At 49.3% G+C, this 25,153-nt stretch overlaps 2 protein-coding genes across 3 annotated transcripts in view; both read left to right on the forward strand.

Moving 5' to 3' along the window:
• On the forward strand, positions 1–802 carry LOC119445623 (U6 snRNA-associated Sm-like protein LSm1). The gene has a single exon (XM_037709885.2). The coding sequence runs from the start codon at positions 174–176 to the stop codon at positions 579–581; it is 408 nt and encodes a 135-aa protein (XP_037565813.1). The 5' UTR covers positions 1–173; the 3' UTR covers positions 582–802.
• Positions 803–894: 92 nt separating this feature from the next.
• LOC119445624 (clathrin heavy chain 1) overlaps positions 895–25,153 on the forward strand; it is a 42,528-nt gene continuing 18,269 nt past the window's right edge. The window contains exons 1-6 of one of the 2 annotated variants that reach the window (XM_049663464.1): positions 895–1,336; positions 1,484–1,584; positions 2,342–2,472; positions 10,358–10,510; positions 15,017–15,135; positions 16,450–16,737. In XM_049663464.1, the coding sequence (XP_049519421.1) occupies positions 1,259–1,336; positions 1,484–1,584; positions 2,342–2,472; positions 10,358–10,510; positions 15,017–15,135; positions 16,450–16,737 (870 nt within the window). In that variant the 5' untranslated portion in view covers positions 895–1,258. Of the gene's footprint in view, positions 1,337–1,483; positions 1,585–2,341; positions 2,473–10,357; positions 10,511–15,016; positions 15,136–16,443; positions 16,738–25,153 lie in introns of both variants that reach the window. The other variant, XM_037709886.2, reaches the window with a different exon arrangement.

The following is a 25,153-nucleotide window of genomic DNA, read 5'->3' on the forward strand; positions in this document are numbered from 1 at the left end:
CAGCCGTAAACAACACGTGATCGCACGTTTCTCCGCACGGAGCGCCGGTCGACAACCAGGGAAGTTTGGTGTTTGGTTCGGTCGTCATGGTTTAGTATTTTCTCGGTTCACGAAATTTATCTGTTCGCATGCGAGGACTGCGGTGCGGACTTTCGTAAGCAAACTGTAAGACAATGACGCTCTTCTACTTGCCCGGCACGGCCAGCCTCCTCGAGGAGCTCGACAAGAAGCTTCTCGTGTTTCTACGCGACGGACGCACCCTGATCGGTTACCTACGGAGCATCGACCAGTTCGCCAACTTGGTCCTGCACCAGACCATCGAGAGGATACACGTGGGCAAGCAGTACGGCGACATTCCTCGGGGCATCTTCGTCATTCGCGGCGACAACGTCGTTCTGCTGGGCGAGATCGACGAAGACAAGGAGAAGGACGCCAACCTGGAAGAAGTGAGCGTCGAGGACATACTCGAGGTGCAGCGCATCGAAGCGGACGCCAAGCAGGAGCTCGAGAAGCAGAGGGCGAAGGCGATGAAGGACCGGGGAATGCACTACCACCAAGAGATCACTCACGACGATTACTGACTGACGACCCCTCCGTGCGTGCGCTCGCTGGTCGCGAGCGCGTTTGTGCGTGCGTTCCGTGCGGCCCTAGTGAATCTACTGGCGGTGAAAACTGTTCCGTTTGCGATGTATGGATAAAGACACGCTTGTTTCTGATTTTTAAGACTCACGAACGAAAGCAAGTTCGTGGTTAAACAAGGCGCGATTGTTTCGTTTATGTGAATAAAGATTTCACTCACTCACGGGTGCCTTGCTAGTGATTGACAGGGTGTGTTGCGAATATTTATTTCGTGGCCGACCCTTGTCAATATGTCTACTCATGCTTCTCGTAAAAAGTCCAAGTGGACATGTTTGCTCGGGAGATAGAGAACGCGTTGTTATATCTGCTCCCCTGCTTTTGTAGTAGCTAGCACGATGACAGGTGCTGAGTGGTTGGGACGACGATACATGCAGCCATGGTCATCGCCATCAGCATCACCGCCGGCCCGAGAAGTTTTTGCGGATGTTTGCGTGCGGCCCGGATCCCGTTGCTCGAAGCGCTGCACGTTGTTGTAGGGTGTCCCGCTGGCGGTAACGCCGCGGTTGGCGTTGACATAACGCGCTACCCGATGCCCCCATGTTCATGTACCGGCCTCCTCGCGACAAACTGTCATTCGTTGCCAAACGCGACGACGTCTGTCCGATGACAGCGGCCGACGATGTCCACCGTCAGGAAAAAGTCGACCGCCGACCCGAAAAGCGTCACCCCTTCACTGTGCGTGACAGAACTCGTCCAGGTAATTCTCCTCCGAGCTCTGCACTTAGCAGAGAGCTGCCTTAGTCCCCTTGGCGGTCCATTAAAGTCGGGTGTCCGGACTAGCGCGCTGTTTATCAACGACGCCGCGGCACGTACTGACAGCTGCGTCTTTCCTCTCGTGTTTCAGCTGACTCAGCTGGGCATTCCGCTGGAGCACGTCACATGGCCGCGTGTCACGGTCACCCCGAGCCAGTGGCTCTGCATTCGCCACACCATGACCTGCCGAAAGTGAGTTTACGGTCGCGCCTTTGCGCACGGAAGCTCGCGAGCTGTCGGAGGCGCGCGCTGGTGCGCACGTTCTCGCTATGCCAGGCGCTTGGAATACTCACGTTCACACGCTCTCTCTGCTGGAAAGACCGAGAGCCGCGCACTAATTGAAACATGAGAGCGGCAGGGCTATGCGGAACCCCGTCGCTACTGCTCTTTCACGCATGCGGGGGCAGTTACGCAATGAAATGTGACATCGTGGATTAGTTCGGCATCGAGGAATCTTCCCGCATAATAAACACGTCCTCTGGGGTCAAAGAATTTGCGCGGTATTGCCGATATAGCAGCAGTATCTAAAGGAACCTTAGCTTTCGCGTAATACACAATGGTATTCAAGCGACCCAAGGCGAGACAGAAGTATGTTCAGCCTTGCAACTTGTCATTTTGCACTGCTTTAGACCCTGTGACATGCGTATATGTCACATGTTTGGAATTTCTTCGTCTTGCCTTCCAAGGTACATGGGGCACATTTTCCACGTAAAAAACAAATTTGGAGTGGTATGCATGCTGTGGAACTTTCATAGAGGGAACAAAGCCACAAACTGTGGATATTTAGAATGATGTACAGTCTTTGGAAACCATTTTTGCGCGTAGCTGCCTGAATCCTGACCTTATGACCCTTCTTCAAGTGCAGTAACATTGTTCTCAAGCTAAAGTGTGCAAATTTGCGTGTTGACCGGTACAATGGGCGTGACACTTCGTACATTATTTGCTGCAGTGCTTCCAGCAGTGCCGACAGGTGCTCGGTGGTGACGGTGTTCAACCCACAGCGGTCTGCGCCTCAGACTTACAAGGTCGAGGCACGCTGTGCCAAGCTGAATCCAGACAAGCCCCTTTTAGCCATCACAGGTAAGAGATACATCATTGCAGTTTGCGACTGTGGGATTTAGCTGAAGTATCATTGAAAGGCGTATTCACAGTTGTGCTCAGAGATCATTCATGTAGTGTTGGCGAACATCTGACGAAGTGGCTAAAAGAGACAAATCAAGACAAGAGAAGGTCAGAGCAACAAGTGGTGCTGTGGAGGAGCAGATGGGCACAGATGACAAATGGAGTAAGAGCTAGAAGGCGGTTTGTTAAAGGAGTGCTGGCACTAGATTCTCCGGTGATCATTTATTACTGTTGGGTAATACCAGGGTCCTTCAATACTTTCTTCTGGTCATGAAACTCCCGCCTGAAGTTTCATATAGGGACAAAAGCTGCCACCAGAGGCACCGCCGTGAGTAGAAGGGCACCGATCTGCCGCGCTTGGAAGGCCAGTCGCGCGTTCGCGTGGATGTTTGCCATGAAAAACACCTCGCCCACATTTTTATTGCACTGTGTCTGCTAACTGAACGTAGCAGTGCTTACTATTGACCAAATAAGATAGCATGCGAGTTGTTTATTACTTCAAGTCATTGATTGTTAGCAATGGTTCACCCAAGGCTGCCAGTCAAGTGTTGCAATTTCGCTTGTGCTCGTACCTATACCTATGTTTCCTGATTCCTGGGTAGGTGATTAAAATCGTGCTTAAATTATACAGTGTGCCATGGCTAAGCCTAGCTGACCCACAAATTAACGTTGCTTGCGCAAGAAGTTATGGTGCGCCCTACTGCGCGCTGGCGGTCCGCAGCTCTTATTCTCCTGTTAATTGCCTGTTTATTCTGGGGCATCGCGAAGCTGCCAATGGGAATTTCGCGTGCAGAACAGGCACGCTTGAATAAAGTCATCTTGGCACTAATTGCAGCAGCAGCTGTGAACTTGGCATGGTAGATATAGAGGATATGTGTGGTTTCTAAGCGAAAGTTCTTGCATTTATGCATACAAATTTAAACATGATCTGTTGAAACCTGTGTGAGTGTATTTTTTTAATCCATTCACATTTAATGTCGCAGTGACCATCAGTTCAAGGTTGGAGTTTTACTTAGTCGCCCGAAAACACCACCTGAGTCTTTTTATAAAAATACCTGCGCAGATTGAAACCAGCTCGGAGCTTGACGTAATAGTTCAGCGGAAATCTGCTAGGTGGAGATAAGTAATTAAGGGGAAACTGAGACATCCACCCAAGTCTCAGTTTCCCTTTAATTACTTATCTCCACCTAGCAGATTTCCGCTGAACTATTACGTCATACACTTGCCTTTGCTTCGAGTTGTCGACAAATTCGACTTCGCCCTGCCATCTGCTAGCCGCCTGGTTAGCTCAGATGATAGAGCGGCTGCCCCAGAAAGGCGGTGTTCCCGGGTTCGAGTCCCGGACCAGGACGAATTTTTCTTCAACTGCGAGGCTTTCTTTCGAGGAACCCGGTTGGGTTTCCATTGTAGCAAATTGCTACATTTGGGTGGATGTCTCAGTTTCCCTTTAACAGCTCGGAGCTTCCATCGTCAGTAGGTCATTCAAGACTACATTTACCGATCAAACTGAATAACTGTATTATTTTTTGCATGTTTCTCTTGTTTGTCTTTATACTCAGTTTTCTTCATTCAACTAGAGCCAATTTTTAAATTATTTTTTCTGCCTAACAGAAAAGTTTGCATAGGTCTTGTGGATAGCATTTTGACTTATGCTAACCACGCTACCCCTTGCAGGACAGTGTCTACTTTGTAAAAGGGCGGAATGGAGGGCATGGTATACGATTATTAGGGAGTAATTACTAGCAAGCGTCAAGAATGCCAAAGTGCAGCAAGCGCTAGTGCACATATGATTGCAATTAAGATTGCGTTTGATACACTGGAAGAAAAGTTGGTGGATCTCTATCTACCAACTTTTGAGACAAAACACCTGGAAAAATTATTTGTCACTGCTTTCCTCTCTCCTGTGGCTGGACAGGATGAACGAGCACTAGCACGAAATAGCCTGTTCCTTTCGCATGTAAAAAATGCAAACGGCACTTAATAAAAAAAGTGCACACCTTCAGCCGTAGCGCTGACAAAACGTGTTGCGCAGCCAACACTGGCCGAGGAAGTACGGTCGTTCAGCAGGATGTCTTCAACAATGTTCATGCAGACATTGGCACAGGCTATATTGTCCACGGTGCACACTTCTAGGTGCTCGTCTACAATTTCCAGAAGGCAAAAAGCTGGTCTGATGGCACTTGAAAAATCCCCTAGTCTTTATTTCGGTCAGTGCACTTAGCTCTCAGGAGGTGCTCCTCAGTGTTTAGAGGCAGTCCTTGCAGCTTATTTTAGCAAACTTTCATGCAATCTAGCCACCAAGGTAGTCCAAAATGCAGTCCTTCGTTGACTCCGGACGATAGATATCTTGCATGCACTCAGCCGGCTCCAGTAGTATATCGTCCAAAAGAAGGAATTTCGTAATGAGAGTGATGCCAGTTTGCCTGCGTAGTGAGCAAGAAGCATATTCGAAAGGTGTGTACCAGACTAACCGTGAATTTCTTCTTCGGCTGCATCGGTGACGTTTGCAGATGCGACGGTCGCCACTTCAGCTTCAGCGCAGTTTGATGATACCGTTCGCCGCCTTTTTGCAGGTGGGCGCCGTGTCGTTGCATGCGAACGTTCTTTGGTCTTAGACAATATACACAGGTACGCCTTAGAAAATCTTCGGAATAGCGTCTTTATACCAGTTTGGGTCGATCGCGTGGCAGTGACACAACGTTTCCATTCACTGTACACACGTCCGCACGAATAATGTCTCCGGCATCAAAATGTTTCTCGCACCCGCGAAAATACTCCGATTCGAACGAGAACCAGGCAGTCTCTTGTCGCGGGATTGCTCGCTTCCACCTGTCGCGTAGTTCTGGGTTTGCTGGTAAACTGAATAAGGATACTTTTTCGTCGACGCCCTCGTATCCGGAGCGGCAGCCTGGCGCACAGCAAGTGTTAGGCATCACTGCTATTGTGAATTAAGAAGTGTAGATGTCACTACATGGACAGACACGTTCAGACGAAACAAAAAACAACCACTCACAACAGTACGCCGCACCGACACTCCGCTTTTCGGCGGCAGCGGCAGCCTTCCCCGTCGCCCTTCTAGCGCCGCGGCGCCGCAACTGCGGGCGCTATATGAAGCTCTCCCATAGCGTTACGCGGGAGTTTCATGACTAGGAGAAAAGTATTGAAGGACTCTGGTAATACTAAAGGCCGGCATATGCACAGCCGTCTGCCTAGTAATTTAATACAACGATTTTTATCATGCAATTCAAGATTTCAACATTCCCACCAGCAGGGGTGGATAGCCTTTGGGCCTCTTCGATTACGCAGCCCCGGACTGCCCGCAAACTGTTTGCGGCTTCCGGTTTGACTAGCCCTGACAAAAGGGCACGTGAAAGTCACGTGATTCAGCTGTCGGGGACTGTCGAAGCTTTCACTCGAAAGCACTGGGACCGGAAGTCACTCTCTTGGCTACTGTCGTCTGCTCGTACCTATTCGTAGATAGCCCCACTACCCAGCAAATTCATTAGCATGGGCTCCGACATGGTGCAGTCTTGGAATCAGGTCGCCGACGCTACCATAAAGCTTGCATAGTGGAATCGCAGCCTGGGCACATAGAACGTGTTCACAAAGCGTAGTCCACGTCGTGCTCTCTCTTCATGCCACTGAACCTCTGTAATTAAGCTAGCTCATTGCCTGCGAAACTTATGTGGAATTCCCCCATGGACGTAAGTAAAATCACGATCGTGACACGTCGCTGTTCATGCCGGTGGCGTAGCGAGAAATTTTGTTCGGGGGGGGGGGGGCTCACATTGCAGCGCGGCCTCCTCCATTTAGAATTTGTTCAAGGATCAAATACGTCAATAATAACTGCATTGCCAATGCCATTGTATGTTAGATGCTGCAAACTAATTGTTGAGTGCTACGCACTGTCAAGTAAAATATGTGTTTTTTCATAAAAGAATATATTCGCATGTCCTAAAAATTATGGCAGAAATAACTGATATCAATGATTCCGCGTTTTTTTTTTTGTCTATTTAATAAGTGAAGAAAATATCACACATACTTTAGAACTATATCAGTTCAAACCAGCAAAGCAATGCATGCAGCTGATATGAAAAACGTAAAGGCCATGAAATGAACAAGTTGAGGACAAATATTTTGATGAATATTTGTCATTCAAGAGCCTTGTTTACATTTTTGTAACGGCCAGGGAAAAACCTGAATGACACTGTCCTTCGTTGCAATAGATTGCGCAGGAGCAGCTGTTACCGATCGTGTAGTGTAACTACACCGAGATTATAGCTCGCAACAGTGAGTACATATAAAAAGTAGGAGTTCTGCAAAATATACATTAGAAATGTGAAGACAGAATGGAATGTACAAATGCGAAGATACAACTTGATAAAGGGCAAAAAAGTGTCGCTGGAAACAAGGTTCACTGCTTGTATACACAAAACCTCGCAACAAGATATTTAAATATATGTATAAGTCTCCAATGAATCTACGTATTTAAGCAAATGTCACTGTATATAATGCGTAAACAAGACAAATAAACATGTTGCTCAGTCGCAGACAGTAAACTTTATGCATAGAAAGACGGACGATCCAGGCAAGAACTAAACTAAGATTGCAGAAATCGTTATCTGTACTTGGGCCATGCGGCGGTCGCTACAGCAACATATTGTCGAATAATAAAGGAATAATGCAGAAATCTCTACGAAGAGGTGTAATTTAACTGCTTGCAGAGCGGCAACAAATATTCTGCACCCAAAATTAAAGAAGTAGAAGGGTTTGCTTCGGTTCAAAAAAGAAGTAAGAGCAGGTAGCTAAAAAGGAAAGAAAAGGCTAAACGAAAGCCACAGATGATGCAGCAAGTTGAACTACCCAATATCCGAGTGTGTTTGATGGGAAACGCTGCATGGGCCAGGCTTTCAATGAGCAAGGTCGGTCAAAATTGGTGAATATTTCTGTGGTTTTAAATGCTAATGAACAGTCATACGTTTTCATAATTACGAGTTTATGGACCTGAAGGAACAGAGCTTTTTACTTGCATTAATTTTTGCTGCTTCGCTATCTAAAGGACAAACTTCACTCGCTGGGGAAGTTTAGCGAAGCGGTCAATGACTTCGGACACGTTGATGCCGACGTCTCTATGGGCGTATAGAAGCGCCAGCCTAACCATGCGTTCATCAGACATTGTAAAGCGCAAGTGGTTTTTTAGTAATCTCACGTTAAAAAATATTCTCTCTGCGCTCGTAGTGGTCACTGGAAGGGTGACAAGAATCTGCAGCAGTTTGTACACATTTACATAGAACTTGCAGTCGCAATGAAAGAGGGCATCTATTCCGGTGCTAAAACCTAAAAACGCTCCTTCGATATCGTTGGCATCCTTGTTTAGGTGCCTTGCACAAATGGTAAGCTGTTCGATTCCAGCAATATCCGTCATTTTATCAGCAAGTATGGAGAAGCAGCCTGCAGCGTTTACGTTTGCATCTAAGCTTCCTTCGATGATTTCACCACAAATTTCTATGATTTGGTTTTGTACATTTGGGCTTAAATACAAGGCATTTCATTACTGGGGCAACTTTCCAAATGATTCTTCAGATATGTATCTTCACAATCAGCTCGCATGTGAAGAAGCGCTCTGAAAATACCAGTATTTTCAGTGGGGGGCTTTGGCTTAAATCCATAGGATCACTGTCCCTATGGCCACGAAGAGCCAGACCTTGTCGCCCACAAAAAAGAACTGCCTCAATACTTTATTTTTCTTCTGTTTTCTCTTATTTTACTTTGCCTGCCCTGGTCCAGCTGATCGATCACATTGGGCGTGCTTCCTGAAAATCTTTGGAGAAAATTATCAGGTGCCAGCTGACAGTCACAGTGATATTTAGTATTTTCTTGTGTGTGGAAGATTGCGAGCGCGTGCATACATTTCTGGAACGGCTTGGACACGAGGGCTCCAGTGTGCGCATGTCGGCCCAAGTTTATACGAACATTAAACCCTTAAAGTTTCAGAATTGAAAATCTAAAGCACGTCCTTGGAAATGTCAGTGCACCTTTCGCGTGAAAAGTTTATGAGAACTTTATACCCATAAAATTTCGGAATTGAAATCCTTGCGCTCCGTAGATTCCGCAGCCGCTGCGAGATGCCGCGACGCGCCCGCTCGCCATCGAAAAGCCCTTGAAAGTTTGTGCTCGGATGGGGCTCCTTGCGTTACGTGACTCCAGGTGCAAGGGCGTTGCCACGAAATCCAGCCCGAATTTGCAATGTTCATGCCGAAATGTCTTTTCGAGCGTGAAAAAGAGATTCAAAAGAAAGAGCGCCAGTGGTTGTTTTGGTCGGCGGTGCATGCCAGCACGAAAAAATATTGGGGGGGGGGGCTGGAGCCCCATCAGCCCTCCCCCCCTGGCTACGCCCCTGGTTCACGCAGAAAGCTACCGCCGGTATCCTCAAAGCTTGCAAGACCGTCTATGAAACACCTGACGTATGTCTATAGCACAGAGCGCGAGTACACCGTCTACTAATCCTGCACGTCAAAAAGCAATCACTCGAACTTGGCAACAGAAGGGATCAACATATCGGAACAGCAGTCGGCAAAGGTCTGATTGTGTACCATCCCAGCTTTCAGTGGTAAATAGCCACATGAGATATGATATGCTTCCTCGCCCAACGGTTTCACTCACCTGAAAAGCGAAATCGACCTGTTTACTACACATATAGGCCTTCCACCAGGAGCATAATGGAACAGCAAACCACATGGAACGCTAATGCACCCAAGACCTTGTCTTTCTTCGATATCAACAGCTGTTGATATCGAAGACCCGCCTGCTTTTCTGGAATTATCGAAGGGCATTACAAAAGGCTAATACAGCTCAGATTATTCTTTTATTTAGCATCCTCTTATGCAAGATATTCTACCATTTTCTTTCCCTAATCTTTTGTTTGTGCAGACTGTGTTTGTGAATTGTGCTTTGAAAAATGCTTTTTTTATGTATAGCTCACTTGGCAAAAGACACTCATCCCATTTCCCACCCGACCTTCTCCCTGCTGGTTTGTGCACTGCACAAAATAATAAAAAAAAATTCAGATCCTCCTCATCCACCATGTTTCTGCTGGTCACGTGACCTATTGCCTCTGCTTTAATTCTGTGACAGTAATGGCACTTCTTCAAGTTAGGTAGTTCAGCTTTTTTCTCTTTTCCCCCCATAAATATTGCGTGTTAACTGTGATTGTGACTGACATGCAGTTGTGACCATGTAGTCATAAAAAGGCATCAGTTGATGTAATCAAGTCCATTTGCCACCCAAAAATCTGGCAGCGGTCCTTAATAAGCTATCGCCTACTCCTCAACCCATCTGTTCATTGAAGCTTTGAAACAACGGGCAGATTCTGATCTCAATAACTATGTGTGCATACTGCTTGACAAGTGATGATGGGTGTGTATGTGAAGATTAGGTGGATGTGTCACCGGAAGCTTTAAGTTTGGCTTGTGGAGGAGTCACGGCCCCAGTGTCTTGGACAGCAGGCCTTGTCCATGGCTTGAGTATTCCTCTTTTACTTTCAGCCATGATGCCACTGTGACTGTTGTCTAGCACAGCTTGCATTGGCAGTTCCTAGAGGCTGAATGCACAATGAAAGCTTGTTGTGAAATTTTCTTCCCTGCTCTTAAAAATGATTTTAGTTTATGTATTAACTAGTTTTTTTTTTACCCTCGTGTGGCTTCTGGCTGGGTTTGACCTACTCTAGCAGCAGAACTATGTTTGATTGAATGCAATGCTGTCTGTGTGTCACCAGATTTGTGGTTGATCAGGCATGCACCCTCGTGACTTCTTGCTCACTGTTTCCCACCGCTGTGGTGCGCAGACCAGTGGGCGCTGTACCTGTACAGCACACGCACCAAGAAGCTGCTGCACAAGAGCCGGCTGGAACGAGACCTCGTCTACTGGGCCTGGGTCACACCGTCCACTCTAGGACTGGTCACACGCGACGCTGTCTTCCACTGGGACTGCTCTTCGGGTAGGTGACTCCCCCCCCCCGTGCTGTTCTAGGAGACGCTGTCGGAGTGTAGTTAAGCTGGAATTTTTTTACTGTGCTAAGCACTTATACGAGCTAGGTATTGGGATATCCCTGTTATCTCGTGGTTCCTTGTAACATCATGGCTCCTTGTAACTTCGGAAATTGAAAATAAAGCTTAGGATGGTATTTGACGACTTGCAGAGGCACATAGTGACAATATAGCAGTGATGTTTAAGTGAAGGTCAATCTTGAGCATGGTTTATCTAAACATTTGTTCAGTTGTATGACTTGGGTTGCTAGGCCGTGGGAAGGGGCATGTTGCAATGGAGCTGCTTAGTGCAGTCATTGACTCCAGGCTGCTGTGTCCTTGCCTTCTTTTCTTCTTGCAGCTTGTGCTTTGGCATAGAAGTTAGACTTGCTGCTTTTGTTCAACCATGATGCACAGCTAAAGGACTCTTAAATGTGTGGTCTGTTTGTAAAGTTTGGGAACTGCATGGTCTGTTCGTAAATTTTGCAAGTGTAAGTTCATTGCGGTTACGTTGAATATACACAAAATTCCAACACAGCTCTCTGCTGAGGCTTTGCAGAAATTTGCACTATGCTTGTTTGTGAATCTGATACACAGAGCTCAATCTATCATGCCGTCACATGCAGCTGCAATACCATTCCGCTCACAACCATGATAAGGCTCCATAAGCGCCCTGTGGGCCCAGGGTTGAGAGGGGGCATTCTGTGACTGGTGTCGACCATGCACCCAATGGCGGATGAGTAGAATTAAAGCTTGTTCTTGTTTGGGAACCCTGGCCTATGTTTTCTTACCAGCGGCTCATGGGAGGTGAACCCACTGCAATGTAAATTCCAAGTTTTGTAGTTTATGTAATGAGAGAAATGAGAGATGGAACGAAAAATGTTAGGCGTAATGTTAAGAAAAGAGAAGACAGTGGTGTGACTTAGAGAGCAAACCGGAGTAGCCAATACTCTAGAGGAAAAAAAAAAACGGATCCCGCGCGCTGTGGGAATCAGTTTAAGCGAAGTTTTCATTGGTGTTTGTGACGAATGCTGTTGCTGCTTAGCAATCATTTGCAAGTCGAGACCACACGACACAGATGGACATTTATTTCCACTGGGAACCGCCTCGCTCAACAGAAACTCGTTGCGCTCGATCATGCCCTTGGCATGCATGATGACCAAGGAATAACGAAGATGGAACGACCGTGATGACATGAAAAAGACGGTATGATGACAGCACAACGACAGCAATGAAATGACGAGGAAGGCACGATAACAATGGCTTGACGACACTGTAATCACTACAACAGCCGGACGGAACCACTACAACGGCATGACAACCATACGATGGCGATACTGGTGTGACGACGACGGCCATGTGATGATGATGCTGAAGTGACGACAAAATGATAATGGAATGGTGGTGACCATGTGATGATGACAATGGCATGGCGACTATATGACGACGAAGAAATTATTACAGTGGGCATGAAGGCAATGAAATGATGATGGCATGACGACGGCACGTCGATGTTGGAGCTCACATACATCACTTGCTGCTGCAGGCTGCCCTAATCACACTTTATCTGGTGTTTGTTTGTACTATGTTCGGTACCATGGGCTGCCATACTTCGCATTATATCCGCTGTTTACTTGCAATATGTCTCGTACTGTGGGCCGCCTTAATTCGCAATATATCCGGTGTGTGTTTGCACTATGTCTGGTTCTGTGGGCCGCCTTAATTCAAGATATATCCAGTGTTTGTTTGCACTATGTCCTGCACCGGCCAATCAGGTCGCCTTGACTTGATCTGTCATCATCATCATCAGCAGCAGCAGCAGCAGCGTATATTTATATCCACTGCAGGACAAAGACCTCTCCCTGCGATCTCCAGTTACCCCTGTCTTGCGCTAGCTGATTCTAATTTCTACCGGCAAATTTCCTGATTTCATCACCCCACCTAGTTTTCTGCCGTCCTCCACTGCACTTTCCTTCTCTTGGTATCCATTCTGTGACTCTAATGCTCCACCGGTTATCCATCCTACGCATTGCATGGCCTGCCCAGCTCCATTTTTTCCGCTTAATGTCAACTAGAATATCGGCTATCCCCGTTTGCCCTCTCATCCACACCGCTCTCTTCCTATCTCTTAAGGCACGTTCACACTGAGTAGTAGTAGTAGTAGAGGTTGAGGAAAAAGAAAAAATGCATTTTTCTGTAGCCCTTATATGGAGCACGGCTCAACATCTGAGGGGCAGGGAAAGGGGGATAGAAAGTAGGAAAAGTGGAAGAAGGGGAGGGAGAGGGTAGTTGTCATCGTCTCGGGCAGGGTGCCCTTACAGTCGGACAGCCAGCATCGAATCGACAAGGTAGCAAAGTACGACCTTTGAATACCCTGCTGGAACTGTGGGCTGGGAAGAGCAGGTCCATGCTGGAGGCTGAAGGCAGGCACATGCGGCGTAGTTGAGCCACCATGGTGGCTCCATATTGGTTGAGTGCGGGGCAGAAACATAGGAGGTGCTCCAGTGTTTCGTCTGCCCCGCACTGTGTGCAGGCTGGTGAGTCAGTTCTACCCAGGCGGAAGCTCCGGGCGGCTGTCCAGCAGCAGCCAATCTGTAGGCATAGCAGGAGGGTTCTCTCCCTCCTTGTCAGTCCCCGGTCCCGCAGCCGTGTCGGGGGACTCCGCCTCGCCACGCGCATACCGAAGGCAGAGCGGGCAAGTGGAAAGCAGGGAAAACCTCCTCGCCAGGCGGGTAAAGCGGGCGGAAAATAAGGCAGCTACCTGGTCGCTTGGTGAACGATATTTTTCCACTCGCCGTAGCTCTCCGCTTTGGCGCAGCTTGAGTGTATGTTGAAAATCCGCTTCGCCGTTTAGACACTCCGCTTTCGGTGTAAACATGGCTTTAATGTTACGCCTAACATTTTTCGTTCCATCGCTCTTTGCGCGGTCCTTAAATTGTTCTCGAGCTTCTATGTTAACTTCCAAGTTTCTGCCCCATATGTTTCTACCCCAGTCTAAGAGCTTGAATACTTCTTCTAGCATGCAGTGAATAGCATTGGAGAGATTGTGTCTCCTTGCCTGACCCCTCTTTGATAGGTATCTTTCTACTTTTTTTGTGGAGAACCAAGGTTGCTGTGCAATCCTTGTAGATATTTGCCCAAGATATTCACGTATGCCTCCTGTACTCCTTAATTACCCAATGCCTCTGTGACTGCTATCTATATCCGATGTTTATTTGCACTGTGTCCTGTACCGGCTAATTGGGCTGCCTTAATTAGTGCTATATCCAATGTTTATTTGCACCATGTTTGTTGCTGGCCAGTTGTGCAAGACTAGCCAGCAGATAGCAGGGATGACAATGGTACGATGACGGCAGTGTGGCGATGACATTACTTTTCATATGACACGCATTCGGCAAGACAACAGCAGCAGCAGGAAAGTTGATGGAAAATGCAAAGAAAGCTTCGCTTTAAAATGGTACTGGTCAGGCCATGTAATGTATAGGACGTATAATCAGTGGACCATTAGAGTTACAGAATGGATACCAAGAGAAGGGAAGTGCAGTCGAGGAGAGCGGTGAATTAGGTGGCAAGATGAAGTTAGGAAATTTCCAGGCATAACTTGTAATCGGCTAGTGCAAGGCAGGGGTAATTGGAGATAGCTGGGAGAGGCCTTCGTCCTGCGGTGGACATAAAAATAGCCTGATGATTATGATGAATGAGAGAAACAGTTACGAAGCTGAACAAGAGTAGCTGGTGTATGCTAAGGTGATAATAAGGAATAGCATTTCTACCACCTCTGACACTGCAAGGGTCTTGAGAAATATGTATCACACGAGGCTTTTGTGAGGGAAGCTAGTGCATTAAAGGGTCCTGAAACCAGCTTTGACATTTTTTTAACACATTTCAAACAAACATGTACATTGTGTACAGAATCGTGTACATCACAAAGATAGAAGCGCTTATGCGCCTTGAGGAAGCCACAAATCCCCAAAACAATCGCATTCTCCTCTCTGGGCTTTTCCGGTCCATTCCTCCCACATTGCGACTCCAGCAGTCATTCCAGCAGGCATGTGATGTCACCTGGGTAATAGTTGCCGATTAGTCCATCTACGAGGGATGTCAGTTCTGATCCATCTGCCAGTATGCGTCTGCCATGAATTTGCATGCCCGCTCTTCCTCGTTGTCTCGTTTTCTTGTCATGTGCAATCAACTGTTTTCACCTCAAGGAGCCTGCTGTGCCCTGTGTGTACCGCGGCTATTGCATGTAGCCGAGAAGCATTGAGTTCTGGTAAACAAAAGCTGACGGTGTTTTCAAACAAGAAAAAAGCACCAACATGACTATTGGTGCTGACATAGTGTCCACATGCTTCCTAGATAAGTACGCTGGAAAAATAGCAAAGATGAGAGCTCAGTGGTTTAGCAGCCCTTTAAGTCTGTGGCACAACTCGCCAGAGTGTTCTAGACTATAGCGCTGTCTTTTCCTTGGTTGATTCCAGCGCCAACAGAGCCGGTGTTCATGTTTTCACTTCATGAGCGCATACGCAACACAGAACTCGTCGGCTACATCACAGACCCAGGCCTCAAGTGGCTGGCAGTCACCGGACTCTTTCAAGAGGTGGGTCCAAAACACATATCGTTTTTTGCACGTGCAGTTAAACCTGGATATAACGAAATTGACAAATTCCCCAAAAACTTTGTTATAAAGAGGATTTTGTTATATGCAGGTTCGGCACAAAAATTCGAAAAAGAAACGCTTACCGTATTTACTCGATTCTAACGCGCCCTCGATTGTCACGCGCACCCGTTTTTCTTGACCAAAAGACAAGAAAAAAAATCTTTTACAGTACCGTGCACCTCATGCTTTTATACAGAAATATAACCATCGCTCAAGATTTACTCCCAATACACTAAAGTTGTGATGAACAAAAAAGTCCCAGTTTCGCCCGAAAGGTGAAGCATCGATTGCGACAGCAAATTAGCAGACAGCTATACGAAGTAAGGATAGTAGTTTTATCGGCCGTATCACCTTGTAAACATTCGCTGTTTAACTAAATTGGTAGACTAATGCCTAAGCACACGTACTACAGCACACGGTCGAAGCTACGGGAGCTAGGCTCGAAGTGCGTAGGAGGCGGCCATATTGAAATGCCGATGGCGGTATGGTAGTGCAAATTTACGGTCGTACTCGATTCTAACGCGCAGGCAATTTTTGGACCCATTTTATCGGAAAAGAAGTGCGCGTTAGATTCGAGTGCGACCCTAAATTTGCGCTACCATATCGCCATCAGTATTTCGATATGGCCAGGTTTGAATAAAGGGAGGGGAAAAGGTCATGCCTGCGACAGCAAGATCGCCAGGTCGAGGGATGCAGGCCTGCCTCACGCAAGCACGCACATGTGCGCTCGCTCTCGCCTCGCAGTCGCCGTGAATTCAAGCGCGCCAAGCGCGCCGCCGCCGCTTCGCATTCCGTCGTGGCGGAGAAGGTGCTTCCGGCTGCTGCTCGCGCAAAAATGGCACAATTTGGGGCGAAATCTCTAGGTTGTCGGCGGGGAAAATTCGTTATTTCGAGGGGGTCTCCCGCTGCCACTTCGTTACGTAGAGGTCTCAAATACATGTGCTTCTATGGAGTAACGGCGGGGAATAGAAAAACTTCGTTATATCCAGGAATTCGTTATATGGAGGTTCGTTATAAGCAGGTTTAACTGTATAACCTGCATAAAGCTTTTTTTTTTAGATTTAGCAGTAAAGTTGGGGTGCAGGCTGTATGCAAATTTTGCCTTAAGGTATTACTTCACGGCAGAGCAGCCGTGAAGCTACACCTTAAGGCAAAGTTCTCCACCATCCAAAGCTTTGTTATCTCCAAGGAAAGCCAGCGAGTGTGTGTGTCATCTTTCCGTGGCGGCTCCTTCTCTGGGCTGTGCAGGAGCAGGTGGTCTCTGGGCTGGTCCAGCTGTACAGTGTGGACCGGCGAGTGAGCCAGCTGCTGCCCGGCCAGTGTGCGCAGCTGTGCAGGCACCAGTTCCAGGGCCAGGCATACGCTTCACAACTGCTGCTGCTGGCCGACCGGGGACCCGCGGGACAGCGACCCGAGGGCCGGCTCCACCTGTCCGAGCTGGGCCCGCCTGCCAGCACTGGTGGCGCCCTGCGCGGGCCCATCGCCGAGACACTCGAATTCTTCGACCCCCTTGACAAGTTCGACTTCCCCGTGTGTCTGCAGGTCAGCTAGTTTTTTTTTTGCTTGTTCAGTGAAATAGGCTTTCTTTAGCAAGATTCCACATAGGAGTAATAATTTAAAGGGTTCTAAACCAGCTCTTGCATTTTACTCATCTTAAATTCATGCATCATGTTCAGAATACTGTAATGATCATCTTTGGAAAACATAGAAAGCTTCAAATAAAAAAAAATAATCTTATGATGAATGTTCACTTTGCTGCGATCAGCATTGAAGCTGATCGTATCGACAACGTATCGACACGCCGTATTGCAGCTGCCGAAATATGCCGTCTATAAGGCGTGTATGCAACTGGGATGCTCTTGCGTGCTGCGCCATCTAGCACCACTGTAGCAAAGTGCCCTCGTGGTGTGTGTGTGAATATATACTCGGACAAGATTGTATGAATATTTATGACGCCGGTACGACTCCGCCCACCACCGTAGAAATTTATATTATAAGGATGTTTATTGGACAGTACTTGAAGCAACGCAAGGGCGACAGTCCAAAAAGCGTAGCACGGACTCTCAGCACGAGCGGCGCTTGAGAGCCGAAGAAAATGACCCACTAGAAGGTACTGGAGAAGGAGACCCGCTTCAAGGTGCTGGAGCGAACGACCCACTACAGAGTTCCAACGCTTCACTACAATTACCCCGGGTGTGAAAAGGGAGCCGCCTGACGACTTAACAGGTTGTCACCATGAGTGGTATCTTGGTTGTCACCATGGTATATCTTGAGGCGCTCCGCATTGACGATGTCGCGCCCTCGACGGCGCATGTCCGAAGATGGTTCAACGGGATCGATGAGGTAATTTACTGGGGACGTGCGTTCTACGACACGGTAGGGGCCTTCGTATTTGGGCAGTAGTTTCGAAGAGAGTCCAGTTGCGGTGGTAGGGACTGAGAGCCAGACGGGCGCCCCAGGGACAAACGTGGGCGCAGCAGTGGTGGTCTCACCGGGAATGCTCTTCTGCCGCTCTTGTTCATTTGTAGTAAAGGTCCGGGCAAGGTCGCGACACTTTTCAGCATGTCTGGCTGTGGCAGATATAGGAGTATACTCAGACGTGTCTGGCTTGTATGGAAGGATCGTGTCGATCTTGTGCGACGGGGGGCGGCCATACAATAAGAACGGTGAGAAGCCAGTAGTACAGTGTAGACCGCTTATAACGTAAGTCGCCGGAGTCGCGAATATCCGCTTTATAAGCGGTACCGCACTATAACCAAAGCAACAATTTTCAAGGCCCGCACATATGCAAAACGTGCACCAAGCCGCCACGCGTATGCGACAATCGAGGAATGCGGCTAGAATGTTTGCATTCAATTTACAGTCGAATCTCGTTAATTCGAAATAATTCACGCGGCGGCGCCTCTGACCAGCACTGCTCCGGCACCGCCATAGAGTAAAAGCTTAGGAGAGACCCCTTAATGTCGCGCGCGAACACAACAAAAAAAAAAGAAAAAAAAACGCGTCGGAAATTTCACCCACTCTCAAATGGCAAGGTTGCCGATTCTGCGTTCCGCCGGAACATGCGTGTACGTGCCGACGTCTCAGCCACGTCACCGTAGCCACGCGTAGAAAATGGCAGTGAGCCCTTCTTTCTCCTTTATGCTTCCTCTACTTTCTAGTCACGTGTTGACCTTGCACGCTGCGGATATGGTGCAGAGGGAAGCAGTGGCGGTGTCCCAGGCCGGCCAACTAAACTGCCCACACCGGCAAACGCCCGCTTCCCGATAACGGCTGAAAACGAAACTTCGGGGAGCTGGCGCCGGGCCAGCTGGAGCGGTGGCGCCTGCACGGCGGCAGGCGCGCACGGTGACAGTCGAAAGCGAGGGAGCTACGAGGGAGGCCGAAGGAAGCCACCGAAGCAGCAGAGTTGCAGAGGCAAATCTGCTTCCCTGCCGCCCTCCTCCCTCACATTCCACGGTCTCTGCGTGCGCCCTTCGCCGTGCCGTGCCGGCGCCGCCCGCTCCCTGAAGTTTTGTTTACAGCCGTTATCGTGAAGCGAGCGTTGGCTGGCGTTGGTAGTTTCGTGGCCCTCGCTCGCTATGCGCGCCGTGATATTTCACGACTCGCACTGAAGATTCTGATTTCAGCCTCAGTGGCTGTTCGTTCGCACCACGTGCCCTTCTCCTCCACTTCGTCTCTCTTTCTTCCTCGAGCACTCCTTGGGGTGCCCGTTTGAGGGGAGCGTTCGCCATCTCCACTGACTTCTGTACTCCCAGGCAGCCGCACTGTAACCGGTATTTCGTTTCCCGCAACTGCACTATAAGCGATACGTGTATACATGGAGTGCTATGGGAAAATTAACGGGAGTCTGAAAAGACCGCACTATATCCGGTCCTGCACTATAAGCGGTTACGTTATAAGTGGTCTATACTGTACTCTGAGGGGCGGTATTGTAGGCGTAGGTGACAAAGGGCAGAATGGCATCCCAATTTGTGTGGTCGGTGGCGATGTACATTGAGAGCATGTCGCCGAGCGTGCGGTTAAATCGCCCTGTGAGACCGTTTGTCTGTGGGTGGGAAGCAGTAGTTTTGCGGTGAACGACGTGACACTCTTTGAGAATGGCTTCGACGACTTTCGACAAGAAGACACGGCCGCGATCATTGAGTAGCTCCTGGAGTGGACCGTGACGCAGTATGCATCGGTGGAGTAGGAAGGAGGCAACATCTCGTGCTGTAGCCGCTGGAAGGGCGGCAGTTTCGGCGTATCGCGTGAGGTGGTCAACAGCGACGATGGCCCAGCGGTTACCAGCCGACGTCAGAGCAGGAGGTCCGTATAAATCGACACTAACGCGCCCAAACGGCCGGTTAGGAGAAGGTAAAGGTTGTAGACCTGCGGGCGAGAGGTTCGGCGAAGATTTCCAGCGCTGATAATCGAGGCAGTAGCGAACAAATTTCTGCACGTACTGGTTCATTCCCCGCCAAAAGTACCGTTGTCGAATTCGGTGGTAAGTATTGTATACTCCAGAGTGTGCACACTGTGGATCAGAGTGGAACGATTCGCATATTTTAGAACGGAGACAGCGGGGTACTACCAGTAACCACTGGCAGCTGTCGGCGCTGTAATTGCGTCGGTGAAGTAGCTCGTCGCGAATGGTGAAATGGTGGGCTTGACGACGCAATGCGCGAGTAGGTGGTGTTGCCGACAGATCAGTGAGCAAGTCTATCAGCGAGAATCCATTGGTCCTTGCGCTGTTGTGTAGCGATGGTGTGAAGGTCGATTGAAGAAACGGCCAGCTGAGTTCCTGAGCAGCGGGCGTTGTCGTAGGGTAATGGGGAGCGCGAGAGGGCGTCGGCATGTTGGCGTCCATTGCGGTAAAGCACGCAGACGTCGTAGGCCTGCAGACGAAGTGCCTAAAGGGCGAGACGGCCTGAGGGATCCTTCAATAACGACAGCCAGCATAGTGCATGGTGGTCAGTAACGACATCGAATGGGCGACCATACAAATAAGGGCGAAACTTCGTAAGGGCCCAGATGATCGCCAGGCATTCTTTTTCGGAGACGGTGTAGTTGGCCTCGGCTTTAGTAAGCATATGACTTGCATACGCCACGACATATTCAGGGAACCCTGGCTTGCGCTGCGCAAGGACAGCGCCAAGGCCAACACCGCTGGCGTCCGTGTACACCTCTGTAGGGGCCGTAGGGTCGTAGTGGCATAGTATGGGCGAAGACGTCAACAAACGACAGAGCTTTGCGAACGCGTCCTCGCACACTGACGACCACGAGTCGAGGGGCCCCTTACTGCCAAGGAGCTTCGTCGGTGGCGATATAATAGTGGCGAAGTTTCGAATAAAACGAGAAAGTAGGAACACAGTCCTACGAAACTGTGCAGTTCTTTGATGGACGTAGGTCTGGGGAACTCGGCTATGGCCCGAAGCTTGGCTGGGTCTGGGAGAATTCCATCCTTGGACACGACGTAGCCCAGTATTGTGAGCTGCCGTGCTGCAAATTGGCACTTCTTTAGGTTCAACTGTAGGCCGACGTTGCTCGAACGCCTCAAAACATGCCGGAGGCGTTGAAGATGCGTGGAGAAGTCCGGAGCGAAAACGACGATGTCGTGGAGGTAGCACAAGCACGTGTGCCATTTCAGGTTGCGCAAGATGGTATATATCATGCGCTCGAAGGTCGCGGGCGCATTACGCAGTCCGAACGGCATGACGTTGAATTCGTACAAGCCGTTAGGCGTGACGAAGGCTGTCTTCAGTCGAGCGTCCTCAGCGGTAGGGACTTGCCAGTACCCTGAGCGCAAATCGAGCGATGAAAAGAATTGAGCTCCTTGGAGGCAGTCAATCGCGTCGTCTATTCGTGGCATTGGATAGACGTCCTTGCGGGTGATCTTGTATAGCTGTCGGTAGTCCACACAGAACCGTACGGAACCGTCCTTCTAACAAGAACGACCGGAGACGCCCAGGGACTGTTTGATGGTCGAATAACATCCCGTCGAAGCATGTCGTCGACTTGCTCGTTAATTACACGACGCTCTGCAGGAGATACGCGATATGGACGTTGTCGCAGTGGCAGTTGGGAGCCAGTGTCGATGCCATGCATGGCAGTGGATGTGCGGCCCAGGGAAGTCTGCGCGACATCGAAAGATGGGCGAAATTCTTCCAACATGCACAGAAGCTGGGAACGCTGGACCGGCGTAAGGTTTTCAGCGATGGAGAAGCCAAATACATCTTCGGGCGACGAATCAGACTTCGAAACAGCACTGAGCGTACAGGAGCTGGGCCAGTGCGTGTCATCGGGTGCGTCCACAACTTGTGCGTCTTCGAGGGGTTCCACTCTGCCGAGACATTGCTCTCGCAGCAATGTGACAGTATATGGGGATGGATTGCTAACAAAAATAGCGCTGTCACCGTGAGTGATTTGCACTGTCGCAAAGGGCACCAACAATCCTTTCTGAGTGCGAACGTGGTCAGATGGCGAAAGGAGTGCTATGGTGTCGCAGAGACCGTCGCAGTACATTGACACAGCCGCTGACGCATTCGGAGGCACTTGGGTATCGTGTGTGACGAATATCTTGCTCGAAAGCGAAGGTCTGTCTGCCGGCGTCATCTCTAAGAACGGCGAGAGTTCTATTTCGGCAGGTGTGCAATGAATGACGGAGTTGTGGTGGGAGAGAAAATCCCATCCCAGGATGATGTCGTGTGAGCATGCAGGAATGATGATGAATTCGACGGCATACATGGCATCCCAAATGACGACGCGAGCTGTGCATACTACTGTTGGGTGAATACTTTGGGCGCTAGCCATACGAAGGGATAGCCCCGAAAGTTGCGTCGTCACTTTTCGTAGCAAACGGCTAAGTTTTGCGTCCATAACGGATACGGCGGCTCCAGTGTCTATAAGGGCAGATGAGTGAACACCGTCTACAAACACGTCTATTATGTTCGATGGTCTCTGCTGAGGGCTTTCACAGTTCGATAGCGTCGCAGCCGTTGCCTTGTGGACTGCGACGACGAGTTTTCCCGATCTCGTGCGACCGGACGTGGCCGCATCGGCGACAATGAGCGACATCGTGGAGATGGTGAACGGCGGGTAGATGGAACTGGGCGTAACGTTGGTGACACAGGCGGCGGTGGTTCGTAATTAGTGCGGCTGGATTGGCTCATGACGGGTGATGCGACTCGAGGTGGCTGCACGCGATTGCAAAAACGTGCAACGTGGCCGGCGTAACCGCACACAAAGCATATGGGACGGTTGTCGGAAGTGCGCCAACGGTTTGCCGGAGAGGGTCCCACCCATGGCTCAGGACGCGATAGACGTAGCGGCTGCTGATATGGCTGCATGGTGGGCTGCAGACGGAGCCTAGTGACATCGGCGTACGTAGGCAGCGTACGTACGTAGACGACGTATGTACGTAGCTCCTCATAACTCTGGCACAGCGTTATTGTCTCTGCCACCATACGAGGATTTTTGGCGAGGAGCATAGTGAAGGCGTCATCGTCAATGCCTTTCATGACATTTTTGATCCTATCCAACTCGGACATGGTTGCATTGGTTTTCTTCCACAAGTCCAGAATGTCCTCTATGTAACTTGTGAAAGATTCCCCGGCCTGCTGCGCTCGTTCGCGCAAACGCTGTTATGCTTGCAGCTTACAAAAAGCAGAGCGGCCAAACATGTCGATAATGGCAGTCTTGAAAGCGGACCAGGTCGGGAAATCGGATTCGTGGTTGTTGTACCACAGACTTGCTACTCCCGCCAGGTAAAAGACCAAGTTGCTCAATTTTCCTACCTCGTCCCATTTGTTGGGTACACTCACACGCTCGTAGATAGCGAGCAGTCCTCCACGTCGGTGCCATCCGCGCCAGTGAAGATAGGTGGGTCGCGTTGACAAGGGACACCGGGACATGCAGGTGGGCGTAGGCGTCTTGCGGCATGGCAGATGGTAGTGCACTGGATCAAAGCTCCAGGGGCATCGAAGGGGTTTCGGAGTGGTTTTGAGGGTACAGCACTCTCCACCAATTTATAAGGATATTTATTGGATGGTACTTGAAGCAGCGCAAGGGCGACAGTCCAAAAAGCGCAGCACGGACTCTCGGCACGAGCGGCGCTCGAGAGCCGCAGAAAACGACCCACTAGAAGGTACTGGAGAAGGAGACCCACTTCAAGGCGCTGGAGCGGACGACCCACTTCAGAGTTCCAACGCTTCGCTACAATATGTATTTTTGTTATTTAAGAGTGGCATATATGCACTGGCATATACCCACGTTCGCGGCAAAGAGGTTCATTGAATTGTGACAGGTACCTAGTTTCACGTACCCAGTTATCCAAGTTAGGGTGGGTGAGGTTCATTGAAGCGCGGCACGCAAGCAATGGCACTTACCCAGTAACACAAGTTGGCGTAAATGGGTTAATTGAAGAACGGCACATACCCTATGTCACATATCCAGTGAGCCAGGTTGGCCACACGATTGGTTTTGAAGCTGGTTCGCTCATCACAGCACCACGATGCTCTTACCACTAGACCATTGACTGCCCAGGAAAACAGTTAGAGACTCCAACAAACAGACAGCCAGTCAGGCAGGCAGCCCTTTAATAATGCTAATCGCATTAAAGGGGCCCTGAACTATTTCTTATCGAAGTTGAGAAATGCATTTGGACTTAAGTAGACTACTATTTGAGAAATACTTTGTCGCAATAATGAGAAGAAAGGGAACCGAGGGGCCCGATTTTTTATTAATCATATCATAAGAAGCCAACAAACATTAACACCAAGGACAACACAGGGGAAATTACTTGTACTTTACTAATTGAATTAAAGAAATGATAAATTAGTGGAAATCAAAATGGATGAAAAAACAACTGTCCGCAGGTGGGGAACGAACCCACGTCATCGCATTACGCGTGCGATGCTCTCACCATTGAGCTACCGTGGAACCGTTTTCCCATCCACTTTCTTGGGTATTTATGTTTAACAACTAGAAGTAACCCTGGGAGTGTTAGCCAGCGGCACCACTCAAAACCTAGTGGCGGATGTGGAACATCCTTTCTGCCGCAGGTGTCGCAATAAGTAGTTTGTCGCAATAAGTAGTTCAATGCATTCAGCAAAAGTGGAGTTATGAGTTATGGGTTAAGGGGTTATAGGCGAAGATCACCTATGATCCCCTTCGTGGTGCTTCCACTCCTTCTTCAATGCCTTGCACTATGAAGGCTATGGCAGAGCAGGGTATGCCCACAACGGTCCACCTACTGAACGTCACCAGGGCGTGCAGTTCAAATTTAAGTTTGGATGTTCACGTAGACACCACTATTTCCGATTTTAGTGCCTGCAACGTGCCAAACGCAGTTGTCCTCAGCAAGCCGCAGTGCACTCAGCGAGCAAGCTCGTCGCGGCACCCCGTGGCAGCCACCGTATCTATGCTACGTAGCAGACCACAGCTACGTGCAACTGTGGTGCACATGCGCCACACGCATGTTTGCTTTATGCACGACAGGGCTGGAATGCGCACTCTGTTACAACTGGCCTGTGTAATGAAGAATTTCTGTCATGCCGCCAAAGCCTTGGCATTTCAAATACGCCGAGCCGCCTGCAACCGTTAAAAAATGCCTATAAGGCCATGATGGCAAAAGGACGTTAGCCTTTGTGCATGCATTCTCGCCTCCTTCCGCACGGGGTGCACAATGCCCAGATGTCTCCATCGGCTCGCCAGCGCTGTCTCCTTTGAGCGAGCGAGACGGTTAAGCTTTGTGTGTGCATTCACTCCTCCTCAGCACGGAAGATGCCGGTGGTGTATGTGTGTGCGTGTGCGCACCTCAGTGCCTTTCCCTCTGCTGCTTCGGTGGTGGTTGGAAAATCCGTTGAACTGTCTGCCATGTACCGCCAGGCCCACACTACCTCGACGGTACTCGGTGCATAGTTGGAACAGCTCACGCTCATATGCCGTTACGGACCGATTTTGTTCTGCACCAGCTTGA

This window comes from Dermacentor silvarum, chromosome 3 (genome assembly GCF_013339745.2).
Source record: "Dermacentor silvarum isolate Dsil-2018 chromosome 3, BIME_Dsil_1.4, whole genome shotgun sequence".
Lineage (NCBI taxonomy): Eukaryota > Metazoa > Arthropoda > Arachnida > Ixodida > Ixodidae > Dermacentor > Dermacentor silvarum.

Excerpts from the sequence above, each read along its gene's own strand:
- LOC119445623 (XM_037709885.2), top strand. The coding sequence starts at position 174 with ATGACGCTCTTCTACTTGCCCGGCACGGCCAGCCTCCTCGAGGAGCTC.